Source organism: Buteo buteo, chromosome 12, assembly GCF_964188355.1.
Source record: "Buteo buteo chromosome 12, bButBut1.hap1.1, whole genome shotgun sequence".
NCBI lineage: Eukaryota > Metazoa > Chordata > Aves > Accipitriformes > Accipitridae > Buteo > Buteo buteo.
The window spans coordinates 1-17,110 of NC_134182.1; the positions used below are offsets into that span (position 1 = coordinate 1).

The 17,110-nt window shown below is 71.3% G+C and overlaps 2 protein-coding genes across 9 annotated transcripts; one reads left to right on the forward strand and one right to left on the reverse strand.

The window, feature by feature from the left end:
• Positions 1 to 2,184: 2,184 nt before the first annotated feature.
• On the reverse strand, positions 2,185 to 4,644 carry LOC142037526 (erythropoietin-like). Its single transcript, XM_075041982.1, is given in 6 exon segments — positions 2,185 to 2,458; positions 2,861 to 3,000; positions 3,003 to 3,024; positions 3,525 to 3,611; positions 3,900 to 4,024; positions 4,422 to 4,644. Coding segments are annotated over 6 exon segments (522 nt in total). The 5' UTR covers positions 4,444 to 4,644; the 3' UTR covers positions 2,185 to 2,332.
• A 4,102-nt stretch (positions 4,645 to 8,746) lies between these two features.
• GIGYF1 (GRB10 interacting GYF protein 1) lies at positions 8,747 to 17,065 on the forward strand. 8 transcript variants are annotated; one of them, XR_012652425.1, is made up of 22 exons: positions 8,747 to 8,875; positions 9,536 to 9,598; positions 9,678 to 9,819; positions 10,022 to 10,117; positions 10,337 to 10,448; positions 10,668 to 10,734; positions 10,962 to 11,002; positions 11,302 to 11,504; positions 12,263 to 12,350; positions 12,416 to 12,502; positions 12,568 to 12,641; positions 12,711 to 12,867; positions 12,963 to 13,129; positions 13,512 to 13,615; positions 13,704 to 13,802; positions 13,901 to 13,977; positions 14,129 to 14,211; positions 14,321 to 14,398; positions 14,645 to 14,788; positions 14,914 to 15,052; positions 15,206 to 15,327; positions 16,036 to 16,163. XR_012652425.1 is itself a non-coding variant. In XM_075042194.1 (22 exons), the coding sequence occupies exons 2-22, from the start codon at positions 9,564 to 9,566 to the stop codon at positions 16,462 to 16,464; spliced, it is 2,160 nt and encodes a 719-aa protein (XP_074898295.1). In that variant the 5' UTR covers positions 8,747 to 8,875; positions 9,536 to 9,563; the 3' UTR covers positions 16,465 to 17,065. The 8 variants fall into 8 exon arrangements, 6 of the variants coding, with proteins under 6 accessions (XP_074898295.1, XP_074898296.1, XP_074898297.1 ...); XR_012652424.1 differs by lacking the exon at positions 16,036 to 16,163 and adding an exon at positions 15,527 to 15,657; XM_075042194.1 differs by lacking the exon at positions 15,206 to 15,327 and adding an exon at positions 16,437 to 17,065 and having other exon boundaries at positions 16,036 to 16,174.
• Positions 17,066 to 17,110: the final 45 nt, after the last annotated feature.

The following is a 17,110-nucleotide window of genomic DNA, read 5'->3' on the forward strand; positions in this document are numbered from 1 at the left end:
CTCAACCCGCCCTGGCCAACATCCGGTCCTCCCGCAGGTGCCGCTGCAGCAGCTCCCGCAGGCGGGGCCACATGGGCGGGGCCTCGGCGCTGGCCCCGCCCCCTGCTTCCTCTGGGGTGGAGCCTCCCAGGTCAGGCCCCACCCCCGCCCCGCCCCCACAGGGGACGTGCCCAATCCCAGCCACCAACAGCCCTGGGGGGGTGGGGAGGGGAGGAGAACTCGGGGTGGGTGGGGCCGTGGGAGTGGGCGGGGTTACAGCCAGGGTGGGGCTGGGGGGCAGGTGGGAGGGGTGATGGGGTGTGATTGCGGTAATGGGGCATAACGGGGTTTAATTGGGGTAACGGGGCGCAATGGGGTAACGGGGTGTAATTGGGGTAATGGGGTAATAGGGTGTAACACGATAATGGGGTAATGGGGTATAATGTGGTGTAACGGCAATGGGTTAACAGCGTAACGGGGTGCCACGTGGTAACACAGGTAATGGCGTAAAATGAGGGTGAGGGGGTAATGGGGGCAAGGGGGTGTAATGGGCTGTAAGGGAGGTAACAGGGTGCAATGGGTGGAACGGGGTAATGCGGAGTAAGGGGTGCAGCGGGGTGTAAGGCAGGCAATAGGGTGTAAAGGGTGGAAGCAGTAGACTGGGGTAACAGGGTGGAATGGGTGCACCAGGGGCGTAGCGGGGCTCGCAGGGTGTAAGGGGGCGTAAACGGGGTGTAAGGGGACCGCGGCGGTTCCCTACCGGCCAGGAAGGCGGAGGCGGAGCCCAGCGCCAGGGTGGCGAGGGGGTGGAGCCGTGGGCAGGGCCGTGGGCGTGGCCTGCGCCGTGGGCGTGGCCCGGGGCGGGGCAGCTGCACGATCGGGTCCCCCTCTTCCTCCTGCTCCCCTCCCCCCCCCGGGGGTCCCGGTGCCGGCAGTAGGACACCGCTCCTCCCCCCGGGGGCTGCGGCACCGCGTCATCGCCCGCCCCGCCCCCTTTTGGGGGGGCCCAAACGCTTGGGTCCCCCTTTTTTGGGGGGGGGACACACGCCACTAGGAACCCCTTGGGGGGGCTGGGGGGAACCCCGGTGCCTGGGTCCCTTTTTTGGGGGGGGGCAGGGGGGAGACCTGGGTGCCCTCGGGGGGGGGGGTTGGGGGTGTCCTGGCCACCCGGGTCCCCTTTTGCGGGGGGGGGGCGGGGGGGGGGCTGTTACCCGTCCACGGAAGCAGCGTCTCAGGGTCTCCATCCCTGCCGGGTCCTGGGGCGAGAGCGGCCGGGGGGGTCGCGGGGGGGTCGCGGGGAGCTGTGTCCCCCACCCCTCCCCGGGGTGGACTTTGCCCCCAGCCGCACTTTGCCCCTCCCCCCCGCGCCCTCCCCGTGTCCCCCCCGACCCCCTCACCCCTCCGTGTCCCCCTGAGCCCCCCAAACCCCCCGACCCCCCCCCCGCCCCCGCTCACCCCTCGGCCGCTGGGTCCCGCTCTGCCCCGCCCCTTCCCGAGGCGTGAAAAAGGGGCGGGGGCAAGGGCGAGGGGGCGTGGAAGCGGGCGGGGCTGTTGTGGGAAAGAGGCGTGGCTTTCTCGGGGGCGTGGCTTTTGCGAGGAGCCGGCGTGGCTGTAGTGGGGAGGGGGCGTGGCTTCTGTGGGGAAAGGGAGGCATTGGCTTTGTGGGGAAAGGGGCGTGGCTATGAGGGAAGCCCCGCCCCGGCGCCGCCCGGTCTGGCTGCCCCTTATCTGACCCCGGTCACTGACCCCGGGGGGGGGGCACTGGGCGTCCGGGGGGGGGGGGATTCGGGGGTGTGTGGTGTGTCATTGGGATCCCTGGGGAGGGGGTTGGGGTGTCCTGAGGGGGTCCCAGAGGGGGTGGGGGGGACCAACGTGTCTGGGGGGGGGATTTGGGGGTTGTCATTGGGATCCCTGGAAGGGGGGTGTCTGGGGGGTGTCATTGGGATCCCTGGGGGTGGGGTATCCTGGGGGGGGTCCTGGGGGATTGGGGGGGGACCCGGCATCTGGGCTGAGAGAGCAGGCGGAGGCACGGCTCAGATAAATACTCTCGTGTTTGCATTAAGTTAGTTGGGGGGGGGAGAGGGGGTGTTGGCCCCCCCCGGGTGGGGAGTGGGGGGGGCTGCGTCTCCCCTGAGTGACAGCTGTCAATCGATCGCCCACAGGGCCTGGGCGTGCCTGTGACGGGCAGCTGTCAATCAACCGGGTCGCTCAGGCGGGAGGAGGATGATTGACAGCTGTCAATCACCTGCCGGTACGTCCAACGTGCCGGGGGGAGGGTCCGCAGGGTGGGGGGAAGCGGGGAACGAGGCGGGGGGGTGGGGTGGGGTGCGGACGGATGATTGACAGCTGTCTGTCATCGGCGACAGGCGTCGGCGAGGAAGAGCCGGACCTTCCCGCGGAGGAAGCTGCTGTGCACCCCCAGCAGCCGGGACAGGGTCCGCACCCGCAACCTGGGGGGGGGGTCCGCTCGGGGGGGGTCCTGGGGGGACAGCGGGAGAGGGGAGGGGGGGTCAGGGCTCCACAGCTCCCCAGGAGCCTCCGTTGCCCCCCCCCGCCCCATACCAGAGAGGAGACCCCCATCTCCCCCCATTCCCATCCCCCTCCAGGAGCCACCAAACTAGCATGGGGACCCCCCCATTCCCCCCCCTCCCCCCCAGGACCCCATTCCCCCCCCCCCGGCTCCTCCCAGCACCCCCATCCCATGATAGGGACCCCCCCCCAGCCCCCATTCCAGGGCAGACCCCCCCCCAGGCCCCCTCATCCCCCTTATTCCCCCCCCCCAGCCTCCCATACCAGGGCAGGGACCCCCCCGGGACCCCCCAGCCCCCCTCCCCTCCCCATGCTGGGAGGGGGACCCCCACCCCCCCAGGCCCCCCCATACCGGGGTGGGGACCCCCCGCAGCAGGCGGGCCAGGCTGCGGGCCGCGCTGTAGGCCCGGTCGAGGGTGGGGCGCAGGCGGGGGTCCGGCAGCAGCTCCCGCGCCCGCAGGACGGCGGCCACCAGCACCGCCTGCCCCCCCCCACCTCGCGCGCCCGCGCCCCCGCCTGCGGGCAGGGACAGGGGGTCACGGGGGGACGGGGGGCACGGGGGGATGTGGGGACACGGGGAGGGTCACGGGGGTCACACAAGGACATCGGGGGGGGACTGGGGGGGGGGACGTGGGGGTCACCCGGGGACACGGGGATGGGGGGGCACCCAGGGGCACCCTCGGGACAGCCACCACCGCTGGGGACCCCCCCGCCACCCCCCCCGGTTCACCCCAGTTTACCCCCGTTCTCCGCATCCCTCCCTGTTTCGCCCCATTTCTCCCTAATTCACCGCATTTCCCCCCCTTTCTCCCCATTTTTGCCCAATAGTCCCGTTTCACCCCCTTTCTCCACATTTTGCCCAGGTTTCCCCCGTTTTGCCCAGGTTTCCCCCCATTTCCCCCCCATTTCTCCCCATTTTGCCCAGTTTTCCCCCGGTTTCCCCATCTCTCCCCATTTTGCCCCATTTCCCCCGTTTTGCCCGATTTCCCCCAGTTTCGCCCCGTTTCCCCACTCACGTCCATCCGCTGCCAGTCGTTGAAGTTGACGCCAGGGTCGGGGACGGCCACCGCCTCGGGCAGGTCACAGGGGGGGCCGCAGCCGGCCTGGGGGGGCGACGGGACGGGGACGCTGCCACCCACCCACGCTGGCCCCCCCGCGTCCCCAAGTCCCCCATGGCCACCCTCCCGCCAGGGGCTCCCTGTGCCCCCCCCCTCCAGTCTCCCCACGCCCCCCCCAGCCCCCAGGGCCACCCCAGGGGGTCCCTGTGCCCCCCCCCCCGTGTCCCTCAGCCCCCGAGGGGGTGCCTGTCCCTCCTCCCTGTGTCCCCACCCCCCAGGGGGTCACTGTCGACCGCCCCCCCGTGTCCCCGTCCCCCCCGTCCCCCCCCTCACCAGCCCCCTCTCAGCATCGCGGGCCTCCAGGATGAACCTCTCCATCACTCGGGGGTCACAGAGCGAGGGGGGGCCGTCGGGGCGCCCCGGGACCCCCAAGAGCATCAGCACCAGCGCACACAGGCCTGGGGGGGGGGGGGAGGACGAGAGGGGGTCAGGGACCCCCAACAGCCCCCCCAGAAGCTGCGCTGGGGATGGGGATGCTCTAGGTCGTACCCCCCATCCAGCACCCCCCCCCCCCCGCACTGGGAGAGGAGGCTGGGGGCACTGGGGAAGGCGGGGGGGAGGACTGGGATGGAGGGGCTGAGGGTGAACCCCCTCCCCGCTGTAATGGGGGGGGGGGGTGCTCAGATGCCTGGGACCCCCCCCGGACACCTGGGACCCCCCCCAGTACGGCCGGGTCCCCTCCCACCACCTACTTCCCAGGATGCCCCATCCCCACACACGCCGTCACCCACCAGTGGGACCCCCCACCCCAGAAGGGGACCCGGGTGCCCGACACACACCCCCCCCTTTACTCACCCACCGCCCCCATCGCCCCCATCGCCGGCTGCTCATGGCACGGGGGGGGTCCCTGGGTGGCCCCGGGCCTGCGGCCGTCCCGGTCGCCGCGTCCCCCCGTCCCCGTCCCCGGTTAATGTTTGATCCGAGGGGCCGCGGGGCCGGAAGGGCCCTTGGGGGGGGGGTTTTCCCGTCCCCGTCCCCCCCCCAAGGTTCGGCCGTCGAGGAAAAGGCCATGCCGGCCGCCGCACGTCGGCCCCTGGCCACGGGCCACCCCCCTCCCCGGCCACGCGGGGACGGCGCCGGGATGGCGGGGGGGACACGCGGGGGGGACACGTGGGGACGGGGATGTGGGCATGGAAGACGTGGGGATGGGGGGGACGGAGTTGGGGAGACGGGGATGGGGGGACGGGCGGGGGGGCATGGGCGGGGGGACGGGGGGGACGGGGACGTGGGGACACGGAGGTGCGGGTCGGGGACGGCGACGGGGGAACGGGGACAGGGACATCGGGATGGGGCAGGGGCACAGAGATGGGGGGACAGGGACGGGGTTGAGGGGCTTGAGTTGGGGACATGGACACGGTGAAGGGACATGGGGATGGGGACAGGGACACGGGGAGGGGGACACAGGGACGGGGTCACGGGGACAGCATGGGATGTGGGGATGGGAGAACACGGACATGGGGACAAGGACGGAAGGACGGCAAAGAGGTGGGGGACGGGGATGTGCAGATGGGGACGCAGGGACAGGGTCATGGACGTGGGCACGGGGGGACAGGAGGGGGACGTGGGGATGGGCAAAGGCCACAAGGACAGGGACAGAGGGATGGAGGGACAGGGATGGGGACAGGGACGAGGACTGGGATACAGGGACATGGGCACGGGGACCAGGGGTATGTGACATGGGGACAGGAACACAGGGATGCAAAGGGACAGGGATGGGGACACCAGGATGCGACGTGCACAGGAGGACGTGGGGACAAAGACACAGGCGTGGGGATGGGGACAGGGATGGGGACACGGGCAAGCCCAGGGATGAGGACATGGGGACAGGGACACCGACATGGGGACAGGGATTGGGACATGGGGACACAGACATGGGGACAAGGATATGCTAATAGGGATGTGGGAATAGGGACACAGGCAATCCCAGGGATGAGGACATGGGGACAGGGCCATAGGGCTGGGGACATGGGTGTAGGGACATGGGGACAGGGACACGGGCATAGGAACAGGGACACGGGCAATCCTCGGGATGAGGACACAGGGACAGGGATGGGAACACGGCGACAGGGATGGGGACGCCACACGCAGGGCCAGGGCCGCGGGACCACGGTGGCACAGGGTGACGTGGGGACATGGTGACGCGCCAGGATCCAGGACCCTGGACACCTGGGTCCCCTCGTCAGTGGCGGGGACACACACACACACACACACCCCCCCGGGGGGGTGGCTGTGACCTGAGGAAGCGGCCGAACAATGGGGCAGCGTCACCGTCACCGTCGCGGCCACCGGCTGCTGGCGCCACCGTGGCCCCGGGGGTGGACACGCAGGGACCCCCGCACCGAGCCCACGGCGGCGGGGATGTCGCGCCGAGGAAAGGGGTGGGGGAGGCATCCCCCCGCCGCAGCGGCGGGGAGGGGACCCCGGTGTCCCCCGGCAGGGGGACACGCACGCGGGCTTCTGGCCGGCCCCCTGCCAGGCCGTACGTGCGGTTCGGCACAGCCAGGCCCCGGGGTCAGGTCCCCGCGGCGCCAGCGGGGCCAAAGGGCGACCGGGGGCGGTTGGGGGGGGCAGTGGGGGATATATGGCCCTCCGCCACCCGGACGCCTGGGTGTCCCCCCGCAGATGCCTGGGTCCCCCCTGAACGAGGGACTCCCCCCCCCCCCCACCCCAAAATGTCCACGTTCTGCCCATAAGGGGGGCCCAGATGCCTGCGTGACCCCCCCACCCTGACACCTGGGTTCAGACCTGGATGTGGGACCCCCCCGACACCTGGGTCCCCCCAGATGTGACACTCCAAACACCTGAGGTCGTCCCCCCCCCCAACAGCCGGGTTCCTCTGGGCATTATGGGCCCAACACCTGGCTCCCCCCCTGCACATCCACATCTCCCCCCCCCCGCCCCCCCGCCTGGGTCCGTTGCGGGGGAGGGGAGGGGGTTTCCTGCCCCAAAGGTCAGTGGTGACGCGGAGGAAGCCCGTGTCCCATCCCCCTCCCTTCCCCCCCCCCGGAAGCCCCAAAGCGTCACTGCTGCCACCATCTTTATTGGGGTCCCCCCCCCAAAGTTCCAGATGCCTGGGTATCCCCCCCTGAATGTTTGGGTCCACTTGGGGGGGGACATGAGGGGCTGAACAGGTCCTTTTGGGGGTGGTGGTGTTATCAAGGGTCTTGGTGGCCTCAGGTCGTGGTGGCCCGTGGTGGCTCATGGTGGCCCGCGGTGACCTGTTGACGGTTCTAACTCACGGTGGCCCCAGGTCACGGTGGCTCGTGGTGGGCTGTGGTGGCCCCAGCTTGTTGGTGGCATCTCGGTGGCTCCAGCTCATGGTGGCTCTGGCTGGTGGTGGCGTCTTGGTGGCTCGTTGATGGTTCTAACTCGCAGCGGCCCCAGCTCATGGTGGGTCACGGTGGCTCATGGTGGCCCTGGCTCATTGCTGGCTCCAGTTGATGGTGGCCGCACCTCACTGGTGGCCCCAGCTCGTTAGTGGCATCTTGGTGGCTCGTTGGTGGCCCCAAGATCATTGGTGGCTCGTGGTGCCCCCTCCTCGTGGTGCTTCCCAGCAGCTCGTGGTGGCATTTGGACGCTGACGAGGGACCCACGATGCCCCAAGGCCTCCCAGCCCCCCGTGGGGTGCCCCAGGGCATTTCGGGGTGTCTCCTCGCACACAATGGACCCCGCGATGCTCTGGGGTGTCTTGGGGGGGGTCTCAAGACATTTTGGGGTACTCCCCCCAGGTGACAAACCCTGTGATGCTCCGGGACCTCTCAAGACCATTTTGGGGTGCCCCAGGGTGTTTTAGGTACCCCCCCTCGCACACAACAGACCCCACAACGCCTGGGGTGCCCCCCAACACCCCAGGGCACCCCCACCTCAAGCGCAGGGGGCTTCTCGGCACACCCTGATATGGATGGCCGAGTTATGACGGAGGCGGGGGGACGCTCCGTCCCCGTCTTCCTCGTCCTCCTCCTCCAACCCTTCCACCTCTTCCTCCTCACCCCCACCCCGGCCCAGCGGGGGTCCCCGGCGGCAGCGGGGGGTGGCGAGGGGGGGCAGGGTGACGGAGGAGGTGCTGGCGTGAAGCCGAAGGGCGCCGGGAGCCCCGGCCTGCAGCTGCAGGGCCAGGTTGATGGTGCGGGGGACGGCCAGGCCCAGCCCGTGGAGGCGTAATTCCCCGGGGGGGACGACAGGGGGACCCCCCCGAGATCCCCCAACTCCCCCGGGCCCCCCCGGAGCCAGGAGACGTTGGCAACGTCGGAGTTGAGCTCGGAAATCTGTCCGCGCCGTCACGAAAACATCGGCTCCGGTTCCGGGGGGGGTGGCGGCGGCGATGGAGAGGGGGGTGATGGATGGGGGGCGGGGGGCTGGGCCCCGGCGGCGGCGGCGGTGGGGGTCGGCTCCCCCCTTCCCCGGTGACCCCCCCGGTGCTGCTGACGGTGCTGCCGTGTGTCCCGAGGACATTCTGGGGTGGGGACGCGACATGGGGAGGTCAGGGACACAGGGGGGGTCCTGGGGATCCCCGCAGCCCCCCCAAAACCACTCTAGACCCCTATAACCCCCCGTAGGCCCCCCCAAACACCCATTACGCCCCCCAGGGATTCCTCCTGGCCCCCACAACACCCCCAACCACCCCAGGGACCCCCATAAACCCACCTAGGTCCCTGTAACACCCCCCAAGCCCAAGAGAATCCCAGGAGTCCCCCACAACCCCCCCGAGCCTCCCCCACCTCCAGGGAGCCCCCCAGACCCCATAGCTCCACACAGATCTCCCATAGGCCCCCCAAACCCCCGAGAGCCCACAGACACCTATGGATCCCCCATGGAGCACCACAGACCCCCCCCCCCCCGAGTGCCCAGCAGCCCCACAGATCTCCCAGAGCCCCACAAGCCCCCCCAGACACCCCACCCCCCCGCACGCACCTCGCCGCGTCCCCTCCGCCACCGCCGCCGCTTCCGCTTCCGGGGACGCGTCCCCGCCCCCAAAACCCCGCCTCCTCTGGCAGAAAGCCACGCCCCTCCTTTAGGAACCCGCCCGGCGGGGCGGGCCTGAAAGTCACGTGACGCGGACACGCCCCGCCCCTCCCGCCGCGCGCGGACCACCACGCCCCCCTCCGTCCCCATCACGTGACGCGGCGCGGAATCGCCATCTTGGCCCCCGACACAAGCGGCGACGCGGCGGCGGCAGCGGCGAGAGCGGGACCCGCCGCCCCCCCCTCGCCCCGGGATCCCCCCCCCCCCGGGACCCCCCCCGCTCGCCGGTAAGGGGGGGCGGGGCGGGGGGGGCGGGACGGTCGCCATGGAAACCTCGAGCCGCGGCCCCACCCACTCCTCGCCCCGCCTCTCTCCGCCGGGCCCCGCCCTCCCGTCGCCATGGAGACTCCGTGGGTTCCCCCCGTTGCCATGGTGACACCGGAACCGTTTCCCCCCCGGTTGCCAAAACCCTTTACTTTCCCCGGGCTGCTGCTATGGAAACCAGGGGGTCTCCCCAACCAGGCCGGTTGCCTTGGCGACTGGGGACACGCCCCCTCCAGGCCCGTTGCCACGGCGATCGTAGAAGCCCCTCCCCGGCCCTGTCGCCATGGTGACCAGGACCCCCCCCCCCCGTTTCCACGGAGACCCCCGACCCCCCACGTTGCCATGACGACGCGCCCCCTCCACACCCAGGTCATGACCCCGGATGTCCCCCCCCGGGTCATGACCCCCGCCGTCCCGGGGGGGGGGGGGGCTGGGACCAGCAGGGCCGCTGACCCGGACGCCGGGGTCGTCGTTGCCCCCCCAAGACCCTTCCCGGGTGAGCGGGGGGTCCTGGGGGGCAGTTGGGGGTCCTGGGGGGGGTCCCAGGGGCAGTTGGGGGTTCGGGGGGGCATTAGGAGTGCGGGGGGGCAGTTGGGGGCTGAACCCCTTCCCCCCCCCGCCAGGACCACCCCCCGGGGCCCGATCCTGGCGATGGCGGCCGAGACCCTCAACTTCGGTCCCGAGTGGTGAGTGCGGGGCCGGGGGGGTCACGCCCCCTGCAGTGTCCCGTTCCCTGTGTCATGTCCGTGCCCCCCCCCCCCGCAGGCTGCGGGCGCTCTCGGGGGGGGGTGGCGGTGTCAGCGTCGTGACCTCGCCCCCCCTGTCCCCGGCGCTGCCCCGGTACCGGCTGGCGGAGAACCGCTACGGGCGGGAGGAGATGCTGGCGCTGTACGTCCCCGGTGACAAGGTGGGGACGGGGGGGGGACGACACGGGGGGGACGACTCAGGAGACCTGGGGACATCGGGGGGGGGCACATGGTGGGGGAGTGCGGAGGGGAGGATGACACACAGGAGATCTGGGGGCAGATGGGGACGTTGCGGGGACCTGGGGGGGGCATGGGGACGCCGGGGGGGTCCCCACACCCCTCCCTGTGCCCCCCCCCCCCCAGGCCCCCCAGGAGATCCAGGAGCGGGAATTCGCCGCCATCGCCCAGGAGGAGCCGCTGCCCCCCCTGGCGCTGCTGCCCCTCACCCAGGAGGAGCAGGTGGGGGGGGTGTCACTCACGCCCCGGGGGGGGGTAATTAATGGCTGCGAGGGGGCACACCCCCCCCCCCCACGGCTGTCCCAGGGCAGAGAGACCCCCCAGGGTGGTTGGTGCCCCTGCGGGGGCGTTTTTGCCCCCGGGGGGGGGTCGTTGTGCCCCTGGGGGGTATCCCCCCCCGTGCTGGTTGTGACCCCCCCCGTGTTCTGTGTCCCCCCCCAGCGGAACTTCTCGCTGTCGGTGAACAGCGTGGCCGTCCTGCGCCTGATGGGCCGCACCGGGGGGGGGCCGGCAGCCGGGGGCCCCCGAGGCCGCGCTGGCACCCGCAGCCGAGGTACGAGGGGGGGACACATAACACACACCCCCCCACAACACACACGTCCCCAGGGCGTCCCCCGGGGATCGGGGGGGGCTGCGGGGCTCCCCCTGTCCCTAGTGGGCCTGCACAGCCCCCCCGGGGTGTCTCTGTCCCTACATTGTCCCTGGATTTCTCCCCTCCAATCTCCCCAATGTCCCCCCCCAATGCTGTGTGTCCCCCCCCGTGTCCCCCCAGGGCGGGGCCGTGCCGAGGGGGGGCTCGTCGCCACGGAGGTGCCGAGGAGCCAGAGCTGGGAGGAGAGGTGGGACGGGGGGGGCACGGGGGGGGGGCTGGGGGAGAGGAGGATCTGGGGGGGTTATGGGGGGGAACACGAGGGGCTGGGGGGGCGTTTGTGGGTCCGGGGGGACTTGGGGGGGCACAGAGAGACAGTGGAGGACACAGATTATGGGGGGGGGGGGCCCTGGGGCTGGAGGGGGGGGGTCACTGGCCCTCCCCAACAGCTGACCTACCCCGCCCCGGGTGACACAGGGGTGAGCGGCGCTTTGAGAAGCCCCCACGGCGCGACGGAGGTGAGAGGGGGGCAATGGGGGGCTGGAGGGGGGGTCATAAAGATCGGGGGGGGCAATGGGGGGCTGGGGGCCTCCAAGAGGGCTGGGGGGCAGCAATGGGGGGGTCCCATGGAGGGGCAATAAGGGGAGGTCAAGGGGGGCTGGTGGTCGGGGGGGGCCATGGGCACCTGGGAGAGCACCGGGGGGGGGGTCCTATGGGGGTCTGTGATGGATATGGGGGGGCTATAGGGGGCTGGGAACTCTCGGGGGGGGTCCATGAGGTGCTGGGGGGTGCCCACAACCTGCCCCACCCCCCCCAGGCCGGGCGCCCTTTGAGGAGGGGGGGGGTCCCCACGGAAGGAGCCCCCCCGCTCGGACTGCACCAACTGGCGCTCACTGCGGGAGGAGCCGGGGGCCGAGGAGGGGGGGGCGGGGGCCGGGGGGGGTAGCTGGCGCTTGGGGCCACCCCCACCCCCCCTCCTCCCCCCCCGCGATGGGGAGCGCTGGCGGGGGGGCAGCCCCGGTGAGTGGGGGGGGGGGCACGGGGGGATGTCCCCAACGCTGGGGGGGGACCCATGGGGGGGGATATGGGGTGATGGGAGGGCATGGGGTGACAGGGTGGAACGTGGGGATGTCCCCAGGTGTCAGGGGACGGCGACATGGGGGGCACAGGGATGTCCCCAACCCTTGGGGATCCCCGGGGGGAGGAACTTGGCGGGGGGGGGGGATATATTGGGGGCTGCACAGGGATGTCCGAAACCCTTGGGGGATCCCGGGGGGGGGGGGGGCAGGAGGGGTGCGGGGAGCATGGGGGGGATGGGGGACACGGTTGGGGGGTGAGGAGGGGGACATGGGGGGGCGGGGACACGGTAATGTCCCCACCCCCCTGTTGGGTGACACCCCCCCCGTCCCCGCAGAGCCCCCCCGCTGGCGGCGGCGGGGGGAGGCGGGGGGCGCGCGGGGGGGCCCCGAGGAGCGCCGGGAGCTGCCGGAGTGGTGCCTGGAGGAGGAGGAGGGGGGGGGGACGGGAACCTTCGACGCCTCGGGGGCCTTCCTGCCCAGCAAGGTGCGGGGGGGGGCACCCACGGGTCGGGGGGGGGTGTTGGGTGCTCAAGGGAGACCCAGGTGTCTGGGGGGGGGTCCTCAAGGGGGGGGGGAGACATGGGGGGGGGACGACCTCGGGGGGGGGGGGGAATGACCCCGCAAGGTTTTTGGGGGGACCGAAGGGGGGGGTGACCACAACACCCAGGCGTCCAGCCCAGCTGCCCCCTCCCCCCGCAGAAGCCCCCCCCTGCTCCCCTCCCGGAGGACCCCGAGACGGCGCCCAGCGAGAGCGGGATCCCGCAGCCCCCCGAGGGGCCCCTGCCAGGTAAGGACCCCCCCCACCGCTCCACACACCCCCCCAACCCCCCCTTACCCCTATTCTCCCTGCAGCCCCCCCCAAGGACCCCCCTGAGGAGCTACCGCTGCCCCCTGAGCCCCCCCCGGCCACCACCGAGGACGCCCCGACCCCCCCAGCAGGTATGACCCCCCCCCCAAACACGCCCCCAACACCCCCCCCTTTAACCCCCTTCTCCCCCTGCCAGAGGACCCCAGCGTCCGGGTGCCCCCCCCCACCAGCGATGCAGAGGATGAGGAGGGGATGAAGCACTTGCAGCAGGTAAGGGGGGGAGTATAATGGGGGGGTGGTGTTTTGGGGACCCCCTTCGACTGTCCCCCCCCTCCCCAGGAGGCAGAGAAGCTGGTGGCATCGCTACAGGAGCCCTCCCTGGAGGAAGAAGCGTTTGGGGGGGGCCGGGCCCCCCCCCGGCTGCCGGACCCCCTCCCCCTTGCCCACCAAGCTGCTCGCAAGTGGTTCTACAAAGACCCCCAGGGGGAAATCCAAGGTTTGGTGGGGTAGGAAACACCCCCAAACCAACATTCCCCCCCCAAAACCAGTACCCCCCTCCCCAAACCGCCCCCCCTTTTTACCCCCCCCCAGGCCCTTTCTCGCCACAGGAGATGGGCGAGTGGTTCCAGGCTGGTTACTTCCCCATGGCGCTGCTGGTGAAACGCGGCTGCGATGAGGTTTTCCAGCCCCTCGGTGACGTCATCAAGATGTGGGGGCGCGTCCCCTTCGCCCCCGGACCCTCCCCACCCCCCCTGCTGGTGAGGTCACCCCCAAATTTACACCACCCCCCCCGACCCCCCCCAATCTGTTCTCTGGGTGAGGAACCCCACGGTTATACATAGGTTGGGGGTGGCTCTTGCAGCAGCCAGGGAGCCCCTAAATACCCCACAGACCGCCCCCAATAGCCCCTGGGCCCCCCCAGCACCTTCGGGACCCCCCAAACACCCCCTGGGCCCCCCCCAGCCCCTCACCACCCTCCAGAAGACCCTCTGACCCCCCCCAAACACCCTTTAAGCACCACAGGGACCCCCTCAAACACTCCCCGGGAGCCCTCACAGACCCCCCTAAACTACCCCCGACCCCTCCAACTCTCCCTGGGACCCCCCCCAACACCCCCTGTGACCCCTGACCCCCCCCCAGGGTAACTTGGACCAGGAGCGGCTGAAGAAGCAGCAGGAGCTGGCAGCAGCGGCAGCTCTTTACCAGCAGCTCCAGCAGCAGCAATTCCTGCAGCTCCTTGGCCGGTGGGTCCTGTGTGACCCCCCCCGCCCCACCCCCCCAACCCCCGGGTCCCTCATTAACACACCCCCCTCCCCCAAAAAATGTCCCCAGGCAGCCGCCGTCCCCCTGCCCCGTTCCCCCAAAAAGCGGGGAGCTGACGCCGCAGCAGCTGCGGTCTCTGCTGCAGGAACTGCAGGCCCTGAAACCCAGGTGAGACCCCCCCCGCTGCGAGACCCCCCCTCCGGATCCCGGGGTGTCCATATTGTGTGTGTGTGTGTGTCTCCAACTGTCCACTCTGCCCCCCCCAGGCAAGGGGAACCCAACCTGCTGCGGTCACTGTCGGTGCCGGAGGCGACGCCGCTCTGGGACCCATCGCAGCCCCCCGGTGAGTTGGGGGGCACTGGGGGGGGAAGGGGGGAGGCAGCGATTTGGGGGGGTGTAGCATGGGAGTGGGGCTGCCATGGGGCAGGGGCTGTTCCCACAGCTGCTGTGGGGCTGTGGCCCCCCCCCTTACCATATATCATGTCCCCCCCCAGGCAGCGATTCAGGGCTGTGGGAGCTGCCCCTCGGCTCCCCTCCCCCGAGCCCCATCCTGGAGCAGCTGCAGCTACAGCTCAAGGTGAGGACACCGGGGGGGTGTGTCGTCATCGTCCCCCCCCGGGACACCCGGGGTGCCCCCCCCGGAGACGGGGGGGGGGGTCCGTGTCCCCCCCTGAGCACTCTCACAGCTGCAGGAGCTCCGAGCCTGGCGGGAGGACGACCAGCGGAAGCGGCGGCAGGAGGAAGAGCTGCTGCGGCGCAAGCAGGTTGGGGGGGTGGTCTTTGGACGGGGGGGGACCCAGGAGGGTCCTGGGGGTCTTTGGGGGGGGTGTCTAGGGTTCTCAGGAAGGTTTTGGGGGTCCCTAGGGGTGTCCTGGCTGGGCCCAGGGGTCTCTGGGAGGGTCTTGGAGTGGCCAGGGGGGTGCCAGGGGTCTTTAGGGGTATTGGGGGGGGGGGGTCGCAGGGGGTCTGTGTTCGTCATCCCCCCCCCCGACGCATGCCATGTCCCCCAGTGCCGGCAGCAGGAGGTGCTGCTGAAGCTGCTGCAGCAGAGTGGGGGTCCCGGGGGGGCCCCCCAAAACTGGGCCCTGCCCAAAGCCCCCCCCACCCCAGATGGCGAGCGGCCCCCCCACAAGGCGCAGCGGGGAGCCCGGGCTGTGAGTGACACCCCCCCCCCCAGCACCACAAATCCCCCCCCCCGGGGACCCCTCCACTGGGGTCCCCCCCATATCTCCCATGTCCCCCCCCCGCCATGGGGTGACTGTGTGTGTCCCCCCCGCAGGTGGGGACCCCGTGGGGGCCGGAGCTGTGGCCCCTCCCCAAGAAGAACCCCCCAGCCTGGGAGGAGAGCGGAGCAAGGGGGGGCTCCTGCGCAGTGGAGGGGGTGGCAGCAAGGGCGGCCACAGTGCCCCCCCCCCAGGGTAAGTGGAGATCGGGGAGGGGGACAGATGGGTTGGGGGGGGGGGGTGGACACATGGGGGGGTCCCAAGGAAACAGTGGGACACTCACTCCTGCCCCACAGCGGGGGGTGTCCCCAGCCTCACCTGACCCCCATGTGTCATGTCCCCCCTCAGGCCGTGCGGGAGGGGCACGGAGGAGGCAGCGCTGCTGAAGCTGCTGCGGGGGCTGCCGCCCCCCCCCGAGACCCTCGCCCACTGGTGCCAGGCAGCGCTGCAGGCCCTGGGTGCCGGCCCGGGTACGGGGGGTCCTATGGGCCGGGGGGAGAGGCTGGATGTTTGAGCCCACGCTGGCGTGTGGGTCCTGTGTCCCCCGGGGACACACACCGGACATCTGGGTGTGTCCCCCCAGGGGTGGGGGGCTGGGTTCTGCCATGGGGCCTGGGGGGGCCCCAGATGCATGGGTCCCCCCTAATCCATCTCCCCCCCCGCCTCCAGTGCCGGGGGTGGATGCCCCGCCCCCCTTCGAGGCCTGGCCCTGCCCCGCGGACCCCCCCGAGGCTCAGCCCTTCCCCCGCCCCCTCCTGGAGAGACGTGGCCGCCCCACGGCCCCGGCCCACGGCCCCCAGGTTGGGGGGGGGGAACGGGGGGCGTGACACATGGGGTGGGGGGTCCCTGACACCCTGCTTCACCCCGGGGGGGGGAAACCATCTTCTTCCTCCTGGGGGGCTGGGGGGGGCTGGAGGGAGGGACATGAGGCTGGGGGGGCTCGGGGGGGGGGTATTGGGGTCCGGGGGGGGCATATGGGGGGGCTCTGGGGAAACTAGGGGGGGCTGGGGGGGGTGTCTATGGGGCTGTGGGTGATCTCGGGGGAGGGGCTGTTGGGAGTCTATGGGGGGCTGTGGGGGGTTTTGGGGGGGCTGTGGTGCTCTATGGGGAGCTGGGGGGGGGGGTCCATCAGGATCTGTGTCTGACTGTGTCCCCCCGCCCCCGACCTCTCCCCGCAGGAGGTGTGGCTGGGGGCGGGGCCGCTGCCCGTCCGCCCATTCGGCCCCGGGGCAAAGCCACCCCCCCCGGAGGGGGCTGGGGGGGCGAGGGGCAAACAGCACCCCCTGCTGCTGCTGCACAGCGACCCCAGCATCCTGGGTACGGGGGGGCACGGGCTATGGGCAATACTGGGGGGCTGTGGGGGTGCTATGGGGCGTTGGGGGTGCTGGGAGGCTCTGTGGGGGTCTGGGGTGTGACGGGGGGGTTCTGGGGCACTGTGTGGGGTGGGGGGGTGATGGGGGGTTCAGTGTGGGTGTGGGGGGGTTATGGGGGCGCTCAGTGTGGGGCGGGGGGGCTGATGGGGGGTGTCGGTGTGGTGCGGAGGGGCCACTGACCCCCTTATTGCCCCCCTCCCCCCCAGGCTACTCGCTGCATGGCCCTGGGGGTGAAGTGGAGATGGTGGAGGAGTACTGAGCCCCACGGCTCCCCCATGGCACCCCTCCGGCGCCCCCCCAAGCACCTTACGGCCGACACGACCGACCCAGCTGCACTTTAGCGTCGGAGCCGCCCCGCGGCGCTGCCCCACGGACGGGTCAGGGCTGCCCCATGGAAAAGAGGGGGGGTGGGGGACCACAGCTGCCCCACAGATGGAGTCGCAGCCGCCCCACGGAGAAACACCAGCCCCACAGCGGAACAGGACGGGCCAGCAGCTGCCCCATAGCGCCGGCACTGCCCCACGGACACTGGAGCTGCCCCACGGCGGAGCTGGACTCGTTGCACAACCTCCCCAACACCGGGCCGTGTTTACAGCCCCCCTTCGAGGGGGCAGCCAGGCCCCGCCCCCTCCCTGCAGACCACGCCCCCGTCACGCCTCTTCTGAGCTGGCCATGCCCCTTAAGCTCCCCCCCTCGCAAATTCAGGCCACGCCCCCGGACCGCAGCCCCGCCCCCTTTTGTAGTGTGTTGCAGGGGGGAGCCCGATTTGGGGGAGATTTGTTTTTGTTTTTTTTTTTAACACAACCCGGGGTGGTGCCGCCCCTTCCCCCCCCAAGTCAGCGATTTTGTGGTTTATGAGAGAGAAAAAATGCCCCCCCCA